The sequence below is a fragment of the Saccostrea echinata genome, unplaced genomic scaffold (assembly GCF_033153115.1).
Source record: "Saccostrea echinata isolate AGI-Se365-2 ecotype Australia unplaced genomic scaffold, CSIRO_AGI_Sech_v1 ptg000014l, whole genome shotgun sequence".
Classification (NCBI taxonomy): Eukaryota; Metazoa; Mollusca; class Bivalvia; order Ostreida; family Ostreidae; genus Saccostrea; species Saccostrea echinata.
This window is the reverse complement of record NW_026889763.1, coordinates 10,791,641-10,810,254: the sequence shown is the minus strand read 5'-3', so window position 1 is coordinate 10,810,254 and position 18,614 is coordinate 10,791,641. Positions and strand designations below refer to the sequence as shown.

Genomic DNA, 18,614 nt, shown 5'->3' with positions numbered 1-18,614 from the left:
ATCCAGTGTACCACTGGCAACGACCCGCTTCCTGCCACATGTACCCCCGAACTGGATATCTCAATCCCCTGCCAAATCAAGCGGACTTCGAACGCTATAGCCCAATTCATCCTTCATGTCTGCTAATCACCAGCACCGGAGCTCCCTAGAACGACATTGTTCAAAGTCAACGACAGTTTATATTGTCAATTTTAACTGTTTTTATTTCCATGAGTAATTAATGCCATAACGTTTTGACATCCATGTATTGCGTGTATCGGATACTCAAGCTTGACCACGTGCCCCTTGACATATCCATGCTCACTTGGAATGTTTCGTAATAATCCATGTGGCCAAGACCAAGATTTGAGTGAAAAATGAATGCATAACTCAGCTGTCGCATTATAATTTTAATACTTACTTGAATTACCGAAAAAATCGTCTTAAAAAGTACTGAACACTTTACACTTACATTTGGATAATGCATTTTATTTCAAATAATATAATAAATCTACTTTGGCAGTCTAAATCATAATCAAAGTGACTCGAGAAAGAAGTAAAAAAACAAAAATGAACTATTGATATGTTTAGCTTGATTATTGAGGTATCAGTCGATCAGTTCGTTCAAGAAATGATCAATAATATATTCTCGACACAATGTTTATTTCGCAACAGTCCTATTCACAATGGAATTCAGGCGATCCTTTAGTAAGCCCAATGTGTCGAATCTTTAAAGTTGAAGTTTTTAACTTTTTTCCCCTTTCTTTTAAATATATATATAAACAAGATAGAAAAAGCGCAGTAATAAATTGCCAATAAAATTATGCGGACATTCTTCTTGTATTCACAATATATCACAAAACTACATTCACAGAAGATTTGAATCCTCTCGCACGAACTTCAAAAGTTTCAAACATGTAATTAAAAAGAAAGATACAAATATGTATATATGGCGAAAAACAAGCATGTGGTTTAATTTACCCTGGTTTATAAACCGAGTCTTTTGTAGAGTATTCTTATTCTCGTTCTTTTGATTTCATCACAACCGAGGCCGTCTTAGGGAGTGATGGCGTGACAGCAGACTTTTCTTTGGCTGAATTGGTAAGATCCAACTACTTGTGTGGATTCAAACCGATTGTCGGAATTGTCAAATTAAATTTGTGAGGTCCGACATTTCACAGTGCCATTTTGTTATCATGCGCATGTTCAGCAGCGGCCTTTTCCAAAGCGTTACAAAAATTCATATTTTTCGCTATATGTGAAAGTTTATGTTCTTTTTTCCACTTCATACGTCTATTTTGAAACCATATTTTTATCTGTCTCTCTGTAAGGTTAAGCGCATGCGCAATCTCAATTCTTCGTCTCCTTGTGAGGTACTTGTTGTAGTGAAATTCTTTCTCCAATTCAAGTGTCTGATGACGTGTATATGACGTCCTGGATCGTTTCGATTCCCCATCGTTTCCTTCTGCAAAACGGAAATTTATTGCATAAAATAAATATTGTTATTTCAAAACACAGCAGAATTTACAAAAGTTTTATTAAGCAGAGCTTATTTTGTACCCATTGTAAAGTAATAAGTACAAAGCATATGCAATGATTACTCTTAATTTGATATATACTCTTATTATGTAATGCCAACTAAATGTACAAACATTTAAAAGTACATGTATTCTTGTTTATAGTAATAGAAAATAGTAATAGGTAATAAATCGCCTTGAAATTATTCCCTTTATTGAATTTCAGTTTTGAGTCAAAGATCTAGTAAAAGAAAGATGCCTACATGTACATGTTTTTAAAATTTGAGAAATGAATTACTTTCATTCATAATAAGTATAGCTTGGTCAAATAAGGTGAATGAGGGCATAATTTTTAGGGTTTTAATTGATTATTTTTGAATAAAGAAGACCAGTTATAAATATGGGAGTTTCTTCAAACAGTATCATGTTCATGATCTTTTCTTTAAAATGATAGCAAATGTGGCATCCAAAAAGAAACAAACTAAACTCATTTACTAGATCTACATGTAAACTGAGTATCTAAAATGAATAACATATAGATCTACATGTAAACTGAGTATCTAAAATGAATAACATATAGATCTACACTCTATATGAAAAAAAAAACTCAGTGAGAAAATAAATGACAGCAACGCTGAGGTAAAGACAGACATGATAAAATCGCATTGTCAAATGAGCCCAAAAATGGAATATTTTTAATAAAGTGTCAACATGTTAAAAACTTTTAAGTGATATATATTTTTTGGTTTTGGCAGCTTATATAAAATGTGTTTGTGTGACAATATGTGTCAAGCAAATGAAACATGTGACAGCTCATTAGGAATGTAACGTATGTGGTCCATAACTATTCCACTGACTCTTACGTTTAAGTAACCATCGCTTCTTTGGGATAATTCCCCATATACATTTGTGTAGATACGTGTAAACTCGTGTGTTTGAATTACATAGTATACTAAACACAACGATTTAGGAAAGCGAAGTGACCAGAAACTCTTTGCTTTTTTCTCAAAGTGCTGGATGTTTCTTGCCTTGATGCACATCTGGACGAGCAAGATAGACATGTGACACTGGAATATTAAAAACAAGGGCCTTTGTGGTCATTTTTTTGCCTGGCCCCGGACACCTGTGTCCATTCTGGACAGCAGTTGTTCACCAGAGGTCGGTACTGGGTTCTGTCTGGACAATTCAGGTCTCTGTCAAGCAACACCAAGTCTGACTGGTATAGCCATAGTTAAGAGGACGGAGACGTATTTTGACGCCTTTCATGATGGGCCGTCAAAATTAGCATGAATACATAATATGCTTTTATGTTTATACCAACCATAAATACATAAATTGTTAAGCAGTTTAGCATATTCCTACAAAAGAAGATCAGTAGGAGTTCTATGCAAACGTCAAACATAACACAAGTTAGGAAGATGTGTCTGGTTTACGGGGATGTCAAAGGAACCGTTAAACTGTAAGAAGTCGCCATAAACTAACCGATGTTTTCATTATGTCTGGTGATCCGTAAGATCCCTACAGGACATGACAAATCTTTTTTTCTTACGGAACAAGGCTCCCCTGAACTAGCACAGGGATCTATCCTCCTACTGCAATAAGCAGATTATGCAAACAAATGCCCCGGTTATAAAAATTAAGCGGATATTTTATAAGTCAATAAAAAGTTTAAGTACAATGGCATCTGCTTCGTTTACCCTGTCAATTCATAGTTCATAGGTCAAAGCTCAAAAAGAGCATCTTTTACTCTCGAGAATCGTGTACCACTGCGTCCTACACTTTGCCAAACCTGTTCAACGATAAACATTTTTAAAACATCACAGTGTTTAATGTGCATAAAAGTTATTTTATCCATTTAAAATTTGACAGTTAAGTCGCCTATCATGTTAGCAAATTTGAATATATTTTTAATAATTGATTGAAAAGCGCGAAGTCTCGTGCTTCCCAAATCAGATATCTCTGCCACAAAGAGGGGTATGTGTTTATTTTGAGTGTTAACAACATTTTTTATTTAAAAAGGGAAACGTAGCTTACAAAAATGGTACTGACGGTATCACGAATCCTTTCATATCGACTAAAAATGTGTAAGAAATTTTAATGTATGAATATGTTATTATTTAAATGTCTGAAACGTTTCACTCATAGGGTTTGAAAATCAAGATTGTCTGGAAACGTTTCAGTCATATGGTCGGAAATTCAAAATCAGATACGACATATGTCATATATTTAACAAATATCGTACACTTATACAATAAAATTGACATCAAAAATAAATGTATGTTAAAAACTATGTTTCCTATAAAATAAAAAGTGTTTTAAAATAGATTAATTAAAGAAGTATTAAAGTTAGATTGATTCTTCGACCATCTTAAAATATTCAATAAATACTCTTCAAAAATAACCTGAAATGATTATTAAGGGCCATTATATTAAGGACATGACTATGTGTGTTATAACAAGCAGTGTATAAATCTTTATCACACACTTAGATCGACGGTGTCTGTTTATGGAATATTTATTTGTTATGGCTTATTTGGCACCTCACATTAAAGCATCTTAACAATAATGTTGTCACATCTCTCTAAGTCCCCCTGATTTATAGCCAACCTCCACCAACAATTCTCCTTAATGTGCATACGGCTCAAATTGCGCCTTCTCTAAATTTGAAACTATGTAAAGAGGTTATTGATTTTAAGATTTCAAACCCTTTTTCCTTGTAAGGTTGAAGACACTGTGATATTTTTAATTGTCTGTCTACTTCCGATTTTACTACCTCTGCTATTGTCAACATGTTTTATTATTCCTGATGTGTGATGTCCTTTAAACGATAACTTAAAGGGAGAATTCTAGTAGACATATAATGATATTTTTGTTAATCGGTTAATAAAACAAAAATTACAAAAATAAAGAAAGGCTGCTGAATCTAAATGGGCCAAATTGATTATAATATATTCAGCCTCCCCACACCGTAGCAAACCACACTCATCAAATCGTGTCAGAAAAGAATATTAATTGACAGTCTTAATTAACTCGTAAAAGCATCTAATGAAAATTTACTTAGTTCAAACATTCAAACAAACGAAAAGGCAATTTCAAAACTCAATTAAGACTTTGATTTTTTAAGGTAACAAAATAGAGAAAGGACACATTATTTTTTTAATAACTGCAAAGACCATTATCATGAAACTTTATTGTATATTTCATTTAAACAAGCCTTATACGCATGAACAATTTTTTTTCTTTATTTGTAGAAAAAAAATTGTGTTTGCACAAAATATATCTATGACCACGATTTCGGCGTAAACGTTTTTCACTGTTTGTGTAATTATTAATAATGTCTGCCAGTTCAGCTCCATCGCCGTTTGACTGCGCGGGGCAAACACCTGTAAGTTTCCACCAGCAGTAAATCTTAGTCAAAACGTCATTTTTTCTGGTCAAAAGCAAACTACTTTAGGTATTTGGCAAGTTAGCGATCACGAAGGTTGCCCTAATTATTTAGCACATTTACTATACATGTATACGCTGTTTAACTATTAATTATGGGAAAAGTTAATGCCTTCGTATAAATTAACCCTTTTCATTATTTTACATACAGTCGATAATCTGTTAAAGTATAGAACCTTCTTTAGTTATTCTTAAGTGGTTATTTGTATTTTCATTAATACATGCGAGGTTGTAGTAGTACAGGTATCTATGGATTCTTTTCCGAATTCAATCTACTGTCAGATGAGGATTAAAAGTTAAAAAAAAAAAACTTAAATGGACCTAACCTAGGAATGTTGTGTTCATGTACAGCAGAGATAAAGCTGTGTTTGTGTGATACTAGAGAGGTTCTCCCTGGGTGGACGAGATAACACCGTAAAGTCTGTAATTCTATAACGTTGAATGCTGATCCCTATTTTCTGTTGGTGCAAGGGTTACATTAGATGTTCTGATTAGTTGTTTTTGGCGACTTCTAAATACTAGTGTTGAGTCAGGGAAAAAATCAAAATTGACTGTCCCAATACAATTTACTTTGGGGAGTCTGTTGGACATTTGACACTGCTCTTAATCTGTGGAATAATTTGATTCACTTTTCGTTCCGAGTTTCTTTTCATATGCGGAATTGAGTCACAGTACTCTCGTTCAACAAGAGACGGGTTTTGTTTCTGTGCAGGACCACGGAAGATTTATGTTTGTGTTTAATAGGAAAATAATGATCATTGCAATCAAATATTTTTATATTAAAGAAATTAAAAATTCTTAAAGTGTATAGATGAACGTTAAAGTTCCCCTGATAACACGCGTGGGGTTCTTAAGAAACTTGACCCTGGCTTTCTGACCCTTTCTTGTCGAGTCCAGAATACCTGGTATTCAAAAGTGGCTTTACAGACTTTGGTTTTGAACATGATTGTATAGAGAGTCGGTGTCTACTTATGCATGTAATGTTGTATACAATTAATTGTTTTCCTATGTAATTCTGTACGGGGAAATGTGATCCACTCTGATCAACGGTTTAATAATACGAGCCTGCAGATCTCACCTTGTCCAAGACCATTTATCATAAAGAACCTGCCCAAGATTTATGCACTAATTTGATATAATACGAGGGAGTCATTTTTACCGTAAATTGCTGTAATCGGCAATTTTATAGTCTCCAGTTTAGTTTTTAGTCAAAATACAGATCACAGGGGTTTTGTGTTTAGATTTTTAGATAGACGGCCCTCCTAATATCAATTTCAATTGTAGACAGGTAATTATTATCTATTTCATTTGTGTGGCCTTCTTTTCTCTATATGGTGGCCAAATCTGCACAAAACTATATCACAATTCCTATACAGAGAGAGAAATTAGCAAATATTGCATAAAGAACTATGTAAAAAGGAAGACGACGCGTAATTAATGCCTTTTGTGCCTTTAATTAAGCCCTTAAAAGTCTTTCAAGACATATTGTAATACAGTGATTCATGACGATAAGTTCTGAGCAGATCGAGTTCTTTGATCTCTAAGAAGAAATCAGATTGTATGTTTCCATTATCTGCTGACTTAAAAAGCAGCCGCGGGTAGCTGAAATTTTTCATACTTTGGATTATACTGTACAGCGCCCAACGACTATCTTCAAAGTAGACTCAGTAGCTTACAATGGGAAAAAAGTATCAACTCTTTTACAAATACCTTGTGCGCACGTAATTTGGAAAAACATAAATGACACAATGATGAAATAGCCTGGATTAAAAACGACAAACTAACGTTCATGATGGAATATATTTTGCGATAAATGGCCCATAACTGTCCAGGATTATCTCCCTTTGAGATGGATCCTTAGCGGCATGCACTAATTTTACCACATAATGAATTTCACAGAATATAAAAGTAAATGGATAATTAATAAGAATATTCCTGTTCTAGATTTTATAAAGAAAGATCTTTTTTATCCATAATTTTTCCTCTACAAATATAAATAATAATGCATCTAATACATGAACTACGTAATCCTTTTTTTAAAAGAATTAATATTTTTTTAACAATACTTCAATGTACACTGTTTAAATGAAATAACTTGAAGGTATGTTCCACGGTATTTGATAAATAATGCACGAAAATGTTTCAGAAAAAAACCCACCCCACTCCTACCCCAGGTTTATGGAAAAGTAAAAAATGAAAACGAAGATGAACATTCCGAATACCATGTCCGCTTCCTTGAAATTAAATAATTATTTTGTTAGCTTTTCTCCTTTTTGTTCTTTTTTTCCCCTCAAAATAATCCATATTTTGTCACAGATATTACAATGCATTGAGTATAACTATCATGTTGAGATTTGATACTTTGAATTGCAAACACATCATTATGTCATACATTTACAATTGGTGCAAATTATTTTCGCATTGAATTAAAATATTTTTACATTGAAAATAAAATAATCATGTTTGTTTAGTGTACATATTTGTTCATCTATAATTACGTAAATATTTGCTGTCAATAAAAAAAAGGTATTTTTAATGAAAAAATATATTCCTTATTATTTAAGTCACATCTTAAATTTTCCAATGTTTCCAAATTCATTAATTAGGCTTCCTTGTAAATATTTATTCGTATTAGAGATCGAGGGGGGGTTCCCCTAAACACAAAATTTTATTATTTCTCTCTAGTCTTTTGTTTAATTTTTATTTTTTTTTTTTAAGTTTGATATTTTTTTTATTACTGAAAGACAAAGAAGGATTCTAATTTAAGAAAGCTGAATCAAATTTCTTTGTTAATTATATTTTACACACTATTTTACATACATTTACTGAGTAATGTTGAAATTTACCGCTGTTGGCTTAGTATTTTGTTCCTGAATCTCGTAAATATGAGTTGCAGCAGAATCATATTGCAGGATCTTTTTTCTCCAGTAAAATTTATGGGTCGTGAAGATAGCCAAGAGAAAACTGCCAGATTTACGGCATACACAAAATATAAATCACAAAGTGAAACAGAAAATATGGCTGCACATCCAGTCGATCTCCTCTTGGATCAGTGTTTTAAGTTAACTCTCATGTTACAGATGTCAGACCATAAATAAGAATTAAAACTTTACTTCTTATATCGGAATTTCTTCAGGTTCCTCTTTTCACATGGTCATCTCCGAATGTGAAAAGCCTAAGGTCTAGAGAACGGCGCCTTCTGTACAATAAATCTTATTAAACCGAGAGAGTACCCGCAGCCCTAACAAGCAGGGAAGATTTTTTATTAGTCAACTTAACCGATTTTTTATGAGAGGAAAACAGAAGCTGTATCTATTTTTTACACCATAACAAATTTGTTTAGAATGCAGGATGTGTTTTGTGGTCACATGCATCTGATTTCTTAGCAGTTAATAAATATGGAATAGTTCTCACTCAGATTTATCACGGTTACATTTACTCTGTCATAAGTAGCAATATATTAAACATTCTTACATCAAATCACCAAATTTATCAGAGAAGCGGAAGGAAATGCTATTGATATATTGCGTTGAAACTCAAATTTTCTAATCTAAATGACATGCATTTCTTCATATATATATTTTTAAAATTCTGATTTATAAACAAAGATCTCGATAATCCCAGCATGTTAAACAACACATTTGCCTTCCAACGAAAGCTCTTCAGGAAAAAAAATGTATTGGAGAATCTATTTTATGTGGTGTTCCCCGGGAATAACAGTCATTCGTGCAATTAAAGATACATAAAAATGAAATATGGCGCGTTTTCCTAAGTGATGTAGAGCCTAGCTTCTCGGAGTGTAACAGTATGAAATGTACAATTGTATTCACAAGTGTTCACCCAGAAATGAGTCAAATGACCGATTAAATACATCAGAAAAGAACATTTTTACTTTATTTTATTTCCCCCAAAACTTCAGATTTAATAAAAACTTAGATGCAATAATCGCCGACTGAATGAAACAATGCATGAATTAAATATGCAATGGAATAAATTAATTTTTTTTTTAGTTTTATTAATTTCGATTTTAGTATCATTTAGGTTCCTAAAGAAAAAGTAAATTGAGTTTCTGAGCTAAATTTAAATTATTCAAATGAAACAAGTTACTGCTTACTCTTTGAATTTAAAATGCTATAAATCAGCATTACAAGTAAACAATTTTAAACAAACAATTATATATTTCTTATAAGCTTTTTGTGTTTTTTTAAATGCGTTTTAAGTTTGTTTTTTTTTTTAAGAAAATGAAATAAATTCCAGACCGATTTTTTTAATATTAACTATTATAAATTTAGTACATAGTGCTGCAGCAATGTTTTAAAAATCCATGAGTTTCTGTCCTAGTTTAACATGAATTTTAATCTTCAGAATTGAATAATATTTAGTTTAGTGATTTTGAATTAGTCAACAATATATATAAATTTATAGGAATGATTATGCTGTAAATTATATTTGAAGAGTTTGGAAAAAACATTTTCCCACAGTATGAAATAATTGTATTGTTTCAAACTAACGTGATATTTTTGTTTTGTCAGTTTTCCCCCAGAGAAATAATATTTTTGTTTAATTTAACTTTTCTGCCGTTATGGGTTACTTGTCTCAAGAAGGTTAAAACATTACAGCATTGCCAATATTTACATGCAGTCTCCCCTTAAAATGTCTTGTAACATACAGGAGTATTCAAGTTTTAGATCAAGAGGATAACAAAATTGAACATTACAGACATGGGGTTAATTTTAGCTGTTATTTGCCTATGTTTTAAAGAATTAAACCATAACCCTCACAGAAAAGAAATCATTACTTTTTTCTGGTTTAATGTGAAAACAATATTATCACAAAGTACCGGTATGAAAAATTTATTTTAGCAGCATAAGTCCACTGTTTACATTTTAAAAGAAACAATATCAATAGGGAGAAGATGCATAAGCATAAAATTAGGAAAACACTAAGGAAAATAAAACCAAGAATAAACTAACCTTGCGTGTACTGCATTCTCCTCATCCAGGGATAAATCTGCGGGCTGTTATACTGCTGGTCCGAGTGAGACCGAGGAGAGGTGGGGGAAGTTGGCCCAGAGCCCTGACCTGGGGGCTGCTGGGAAGAGGGTGAGGTTGAGGGGGGTTGTTGAGAGGGTGAGGAGCGACTCCTCTCTCCAATGTGTCCATTGTGATAGTATGAATTGTTACTGGAGCCAGTCCGGATATTACACGAGGGTCGTTCGTGCATCGGGTGCACATTTTGTAAATTAGGCGTCCCCGTGTTAAGGCTGTGTGGGGAGCCACATGGGCTTGATGGGGGTAAATGACTGAGCCTGGGACCTCCATAATAATCGTTATCGTCCAGTCGTTCCTCTTTTGATGGATATGGGTATCTTGCACTAGGAAATCCAGGATAGAAAGCACCCGTGTGTTGGTAATTTCCATTTCTATGAAAACTTCCATCTGAACAATCGATTCCCATAGTTTGACCGTAACATGCTGATAGAGAATTTACAAAATAAGAACTCATTTGGCCTGGATAATTTGAGATCGTAAAAATGTCGTTGACGTCAGTTATAGCCGCCCTGACGATGAAATATGGTGATGCAGAACAGAGGAAACTTGGTACTCGGCGACTGCACTCTCCACTGAAACGAAGCCATGATGGTCACGTGAGTAGAAAATCCAATCGTAAGTGTGATAAATGTCATGAAAAGTTGAAAGTTATTTTCAAATACCTTTAAATGTAAACAAACTTATGTCTAGCAATGATGCGCGAAGTTCGAAAAATAAAGTCTACAATATCTTATTTGTGAAAAATATCGGCTTTCACGTGCAATATATAATCACTCTTAAAAAGCTATGCATCCGGTTGCTCTTGTACTATGGTTTGAAAAATTTTTCCAGAGCCGGGGTTATTAATCATGAACCACGTGGGTATTGTAAAATTAACTTAAATGGCCCAATGAATTGGAAGTTATCGTTTCATCTAGACTTTGTTTGAAGTTGTCATTTATCGTCCACCGACGTTAACACGTTGAAAAATATAAGTAGATATTTAATATTTAGACCTTATTTTCATATTTGCTTGTGAAAGAAGAATATTCGTGTAAAAATCTCAAGTCCCCGCCCACATCTTAAAAATGATGTGTTATGCACTTAGTAGTTTGATGTTTTGCAGATTGAAATTTTTGACTGAAGTTATGTGAATTAAATCCAATAGTACAGTTATTCATAAAATAAATCCTACAAAAGATATTTTAATAATTACAGATTGTTCCTTAATGAGTATAGAGATAAGTCATTAGTGAACTCTTATTAAGGCCTGATAGAACAGAGTAATCCAATCGAATGGACACGTAAGAAGATAACATGTATAACGTATTTAGACTTACCACAAAATCAAAGAAGAAGAAAAACTTTTTCAGGAACTGATTCCAACCCGTAAACACACATGTCTCAGGACAACAGCAAAATTCAAAGTCCTATGGTGGACCATTTAGATACACAGACACTAAAAAAACGTAAAAAAGTGTATATTATATCCACATCATAGCCTCATTACTCATGTCGGGCGGAGTTAGCTTATTCTTTCATAGCACGTATATTTGTTTTCGTCCCTGTTGTTTGAACACCGTTTTATCTTATGTACAAATGTGCGAAAAAATATTATACGAGTTGTAGAAAAATCGTACAGCTCGTTCCTTAAATCATAACTGACGAGAGAGACCGTTAGTTTTTGCGGAGGCCAGTTATTTATTCAATGACCTGAAGTCAGGTAGTGACGCGTAATGAAGCATGGAGCATCGTATGTAACGTATCAGAAGCAAAAGTTCTGCACGACAACCCCCAACGCAGGTCTCTGTATGAATAATTTATTAAAAGATGGGGAAAACTAGAACTCCAATATATTTAAATATTATTTGTTATCAAACACAGTGAATAATTAATTTTGTTTTTCAAAACATTTTAGTGAGCGTCATGCTTTTCCAATAATCAAAATAATATGTTATCTTCGGTGCACTTGATGCTTTGTCTTACTTTTTGCTTCCGTTGTTTTAAGTGAAATGATTTATTAAATGTTATGCATATGAGAGAAGCAAATCGATCGACAAAATTTTAAATGAGATATAATAAATGAGAAAATAAATTACCTTTTGAGTTTTATGACCTTGGTATTCATTATAAACGATTTTTCGATTAATGTAATTTCGGGAACATAACTGGTTTTTGTACATGTAGGTCAAATAATTAGCAAAATTTAGGTTAAGAAATTCTCAGTGTTACCTTGAAATTTACAAAAGCAACAATTATTTTTTTTAAGTTTTTAGAACTAAGATTCAAACTTCACTGTACGAATCATATAGCCTTACGTGATAATAATTTCGAATTATCTGCTAAATTTTAATATTTTTAAATATTCCTTGTATTGTTAATTTTTAAAGCCAAAAATTCATTTAAAATTGTTGTAGAATTTTTGATTTCGTACTTGTAAACTTTCAAACCACTGGAATTCTATTAAATCACACAACTCTCGACACCATGTACCATGATCAGACACATTTTGTAATTGTAGCACCTATAAATCTATTTCTAACAATACTCCGGATAATAAATACCCTAGTTAATAAATACCCTCGATTATAAAATATGTGATAGACCATGATCCCCGCCAATTCAACTGAATCACTTTAACGCGTTTGCAAGTGGGACATAATACGTAGAATGTCGGAAAACCCATTCCAGGATGTTTATGGCGTGATTTTTCTTCACTTAGAGAAAAAATGGATGTGTATTATGTTGGATACAGGACTGGGAAGGAGAAGGGAAGTTGATGTGCCATATTCATTGGCGCCTTTTTCTGGATTTTATTCAAAGGAAAAATTGTTTCAGAAAATCATTTACTGCCAACTTTCTTCCAATATATCTTGCTGCAATTCATTTAAATTTTCTATGTTTGTCTAGTCGTCGAGAGAATACATTTTTCATTCTGTACACAAATTAGAAACAGTTATTTTCTTCCAAAGAATAATGATTAAATCATGTTCCAACTTGGCCATTCCGCATCCAGCGGCCTGAATTTCAGTGATGAATGCTTTTTGCCAGATTTGTCGAATTTGGTTTGAAGAAATGTCCGCTTGAGTTTGAAAAATGGTTCCTAATAATACCTTCTTCTTTATTACTTTCTGGAATGAACAAATCTATTTTCTCATGCAGCAACTAAATTGTATTTCTCCCAGGAACAAGCCTTCCAGGAGGAACTTGTTAGTTTCTTAGACGGACAATGGTTTTCGTTATATGGTTGAAAATTAACATTTTCGCCACCGAAAAGACATTTATTTCCTTGGCAGTCAAGGTCCATGAAAAAACATTTAAGTTTTGTGGTCCAGGATTCTGTGTCCGTGCTGCCATTAGTTACCTAATTGTATAGCGTCCACCACGACTGATCATGTCGCTTCATTTACAAGAAATTCCCATTTAAGAGAAGCTTAATCAATAATTCAATTACACGTTCACAGTATCTTTCCTTATTTCAAATGGAAAAAGTATATTTCCAAAATTTTTTTTAGTTTTACGATATTTTCAGCACTTACTGAAAATAAATCTTTGGGGTTTTTTTTCTATATATATTTTTTCTTTTAAGCTCTGTTTCTTTAAGTTTTGCTTGTAACATCATCAGAAAAGTACTGCAGTCTCAAAATTGCTTTTAAAATAGGATGCAAAGTGAAAGAACGTCCAGATCACCGATTTCTTTAAAAAGTTTTTTTTTTTTTTTTTACGTAGTATATTTATAATTTACTTGTACAGTACTTTTTTTTATATAAATAATGCGTTTAAATAAACAATTATACCTCATATGTAACATAACAAATTTTTTTTCTTTAAAACATGCGATTTTTGTCCCTTTTTTTCTCACTCTATCTTACCAAAGTCAAAAAAATCTGAATCCTCATTTATGCATTTTTATTCATACCTTTTTTCCCCTTCTACTTTTTGATAGCAGGACTGCATGTAAAAAAAATAAATCTCAGAGACTATTGCTAAACTTAAGCAAAATTAAAATGAAATTATTCTTAAAAATATTTTTTTAATACATAATATACTGAAACCAACTTTATATATATATATATATATATATATATATATATATATATATATATATATATATATATATATATATATATATATATCTTTTCATATTCTTTTTTATATTTTCCGATTATTGACATTTTATATCAATTATATATGTATAATTTAAAATTTATTCTTAAAAAACTATGATTAAAATTATGAACCCAAATGAATTAGCTTCCACTGCAACATAAATTTGTTTATGAAATTACCTCCTATACGGACATGAACTTGGTGAACACTAGTAAATACACTTTCCAATATTCAAAATGTTCAAAGCAAAGTCTCCGTATCTAATGCAATTTAAAAAGGTATGTGGAAATTATAACTTTACGTGTTGGGATTTCGCAAAAGACTGGCTTGGTCATGTATTTGTCGTCAATTTCAGCAGAAGAAAATTTAAATGACCACAGCGTACATTGCATTATACTTGTTAAAGAAATGCGAGGATGTCAGAGTTCAATGTCTAAAAGTAAACCATATCCCCATGCACACATAAGGAACACGCAAGAAATTCCTGAAAATCAGTGTCAACAATTCATTGAAAATCCAAGTTTTATCCTTGTAACTTTAACATGTTATTACTGAAGAAACTCTGGGTGCAATACCATTTTCTCATCAATATGGAATTTGTTTGGCCTGTTTAAATTAGGAGTAGTTTAATAATTTCCTTCTAAAGGAAAACAGAATGCATGCATCGGTATAACATCCATACTTCAACTAATTTTTTTGTTTTTAAATACCAATCAGAAACTGTGGATCTTATAAAATATTGATACACTTTTAAAGGTTAAACAATATATCATGCAGTAATTAGCTGACTTAGCCATAAGCACTTACTGTAATTATGCCGAGAGCAAACTCCACATATCGCCCATTCAAAAAACATGAATCTTGAACACTAACCTGCCCCTTATGTCATCTATTAACACACTTCTCAACTAGCTATGGGTGGGGTTTGTAGAACGTGCAGGATCATATTATTTACGGCGTGAACTCAGAAGTTCTTGTCTTTCATATAATTTCACGTCTGGTAGAATTCGTGGATGGACATTTCCCATCTATTTTAGAGAAACAGGGATGTAGCAGTGGATCCGAAATTCAAAGGAATGGGTGATGTATACAAAACCGCTCAACCCGAGGAACGAATTCCCAAGAGTTTTACCCTTGGATTATTTAATTACCGTTAAATCAGGACTGACACAAACAGATCGGGACCAAACTGTTCTATCACTGACATTATTGCTAACACAAACGGCACTTTTCTTCATTTAGAACAAAACCTTCACAGTTCCTTAGCCCGTGTACATGTAGACGTTTGGTGTTTCCATGGTGGCTGAACCGTGAGACGACTGATTCAACCATCGAGTAGATATTCCTTTTTCTCAATGAAACGAAAACATGGAAAAATTGGATGAGATTATCATCAGTCCATCTAATTATTTATACATTCGAAAATGATTTAAATGCATACAGCGATATAGTAAGTGAAGATCCCCAATCCGGTCTCGGGGGTTCGAAAGTAACATATTTTATGGCAGCGTGATCCTAATGCGCCATTATTTTAGTTTATGGCCATTATTTGCCCCTAAAACTCACATTACATTTTATTTGCTCGTCATCATTTATTTATAGCCGACAAACTGTTATCTTAATAAAGCCTATAGTGGCGTGCCCCTGTATGGATATCCTTTTGTTGTTCTAGTTGTCAACTAAACCCCGTTCACCCGAGATTGACATAAATTTGAACAGCTATAAACACTAAGTCCGATATTCTGATTATTAAAGACATCTTTCTCATGTTCAGTTTTTGTTTTTTCAGTGGTACACATGTATATGTATACCGGAATGAAAGGATATGTTTTACTTTCTCATTCTATGATCATAGGAAATTATATTTGTGGTAAATCTGTTCAATCACTTATTTGTTTCATCTTATTTAAGTCAGCAGGCCTATCAGATAATAGAACAAATAATTTATGTATTATTTGTGAAACGAAATTTTAGAATATATTTCAATTGCTTCAACATTCTTTCGAAGGATTCACACATCAGTCACTTGTAAATTTTTCTAGATTGATTTTTAAGCTTCTGAGCACAGCAAATTTATATGGTTAAATACAACAGTTTTTACTTAACAAAAAACAGAAAAGAAAATTGCAAAAATTGATATTTTGTTTCGCAAATGACACTTATTTTTTTATGCGATTTTCTTTGTTTGTATTCTATGTGTGTTACAAAATTTTGTTATATTTATTTGTTACATAATGTTTTAATTTCTTGTGTATATCAATTTATACATAAAACAGATACTTTTTGCATTATTTTTTAGAGGTACAATATTCACCAGATTCTCAATAGCAAAATAAATAAATAAAAATAATATATACTTGTATATTAAAAAATTATATACATTGTGTATGATTTAAATCATTTTTTAAATATTCTACAGTGACCATTAAAAAAGAGAATAAAAAATACCAAAATAAATAAATAGATTTAAAAAATTAATAAATATAAAAAAAAATATAATTCTTTTAATGTTTTGGCATTAACAAATATCTGTATTTTTTATCGGATGGTTTGATTGCTGCATGAAAACCATATTGCCAACAGAGAGATTATAGCCCTCATACCGTTTAAATATATGCTACCGTTTTGCAGAAAGAAGTAAAAACAGGCGGGCTAGTGTATTCCAAGTGTTATGTTAACACTTAAATTCCCATCAAAGGCCTGGGTAAGAAATACAGGAAAGCACATCAGTGGGGATTCCAATAACACGCGAAGTTTGCAAATTTTACGCAAACATTTCAATAAACGCACAAGTGTGGAGCTTACCAAAATGATATATTACTTAAATATTTTTAAGCTATTTCCATATCTTTACAAGCTGTTGACTGCTACCATTAACTTTGATCGATAATTGGTCGTCGAATCTTCTGAAATATTGGGGAAGAAAGGATCGTGAAAATGTTTTTCGACGATAATCTCCTCTTCCTATTGTGCAATTGTCACCGTAGATAAACCTCGCACATGTATAGGGGCATATTTGAAACAAAGTTTTTAATTTACTACCTGGAAATGTAACACCGCAGGTTTAAACCGTTTGAATTTAGTGATGAAAGACCCTCAAAGACTATAAACCATATAAGACCTGCCCTCCGTGACAGGGTCAAACTCAATAGCTTTCCAACTATTGCTTGGTCAAGCCGGGGCACAGTAGATAGTTTTCAGAACACGTCTCAGGGTTCACAGTTTCACGCTTCCAAAGTCCCCCCTCATTATACTATCAAGACACTTCTATAATTGCCAAACTTCAAAGGTCTGAATCTTATTATTCTCTTAATTTAGCCATTTGTGACTGTTGTCCTCAATATGTCAATTTTAAAATGACTCGTCTGATAAGCAATAGGTAATCAAATCTTAATATATCATAACTACAAGAAAATGGGAGACGGTTTGTATTTCAATGAAATGAAATAGCCGTACAGAATCTGATCGGGTCAATTATGGCTTAAATAATAAACAAAAATTACAGGATATCACCATCTAAGCACTTCAAATCTGAGTCCAATTTGACCATTACCAAACTAAATTCTTGTCATTAGACTCAAAGTTAAACTAGATGTCCTTGTGGATATTGATACCAACTACGAATACATGTACGGCTTAGAAGACAAATTATTAATCACGATATTGGCTTAGCTAAGAGAAGAGCAAGAAAGTTGAAAAAAAATTGACTGTTCTTCAAGACATTAAAATGCTCGTTAGACATCTTGCAAATTGCAAAAGAAAATAACAGTCGTTCATATATTTTGTTTAAGAAAGACACGTACTCATTTTTAACATTTTGTAGAATTGTTCGTCTAGCTTACAAAAATTAAAGGTTATTGATACGCATGTAATAGACTTGAAATTTTCAAAACACACACACAAAATCCTAACCTAAACAACTCCTTGATTTGAACACAAATATCTCTACAAATAAATGTATATAACATAATATTCAAGTTCCTCCACATGAAATACCATTTTACTTTTTTCTTGATATACAACGAATAAATACTTTCAATATCCAACAAACGCTTGTTTTCGGAAATTGTTATCCATGTTCACCTTTAGATTTCATTCTTCAAAGAAAAATGTACAATCAACCACCCTCACAGTAATCAGATGCCGGTATAGGCCGCGGAAGATGTGGTTAACCATTCTTGTATAGTTGGTAACTTCAAAAACTTTTCATATTTTAGTCAACAAAAAGCAAGTGATCGATAGACAGCGATAAGTCATCAATTTCTGACGCGAGTTATTCTCGGTGCTGAAAGATGAAGCATATAACATTTCCAAAACAGGAAAAGCTAATTTTTTTCCATTTTGTATATTTTATTCTCAATAAAGCTTGCTTGGAAATCAATGTTTCTTCTATCTAAGAATGTAAAGAAAATTATGATAAGGAAGTGATGTCTGCAAATTATGAAATTAATTTGTAATAGCGAGTCGTATTGTAGAGATAAGTACCCTTGAAAACAAAAATGCTATCAAGATTCAGGAAATTTTTACAAAGAGG

At 32.4% G+C, this 18,614-nt stretch overlaps 1 protein-coding gene across 4 annotated transcripts in view; it reads right to left on the bottom strand.

Annotated features, from left to right (window-relative positions):
- Nucleotides 1-459: 459 nt before the first annotated feature.
- Nucleotides 460-18,614, bottom strand: part of LOC133186732 (homeobox protein Hox-C5a-like) — a 29,741-nt gene continuing 11,586 nt past the window's right edge. For 2 of the 4 annotated variants that reach the window (XM_061322015.1, XM_061322012.1), the window contains exons 2-4: nucleotides 11,311-11,429; nucleotides 9,914-10,563; nucleotides 460-1,444 (exon numbers count right to left, since the gene is read on the bottom strand). In XM_061322015.1, coding sequence (XP_061177999.1) covers nucleotides 1,155-1,444; nucleotides 9,914-10,445 — 822 coding nt within the window. In that variant the 5' untranslated portion in view covers nucleotides 10,446-10,563; nucleotides 11,311-11,429 and the 3' untranslated portion in view covers nucleotides 460-1,154. The other 2 variants (XM_061322013.1, XM_061322016.1) reach the window with 2 other exon arrangements.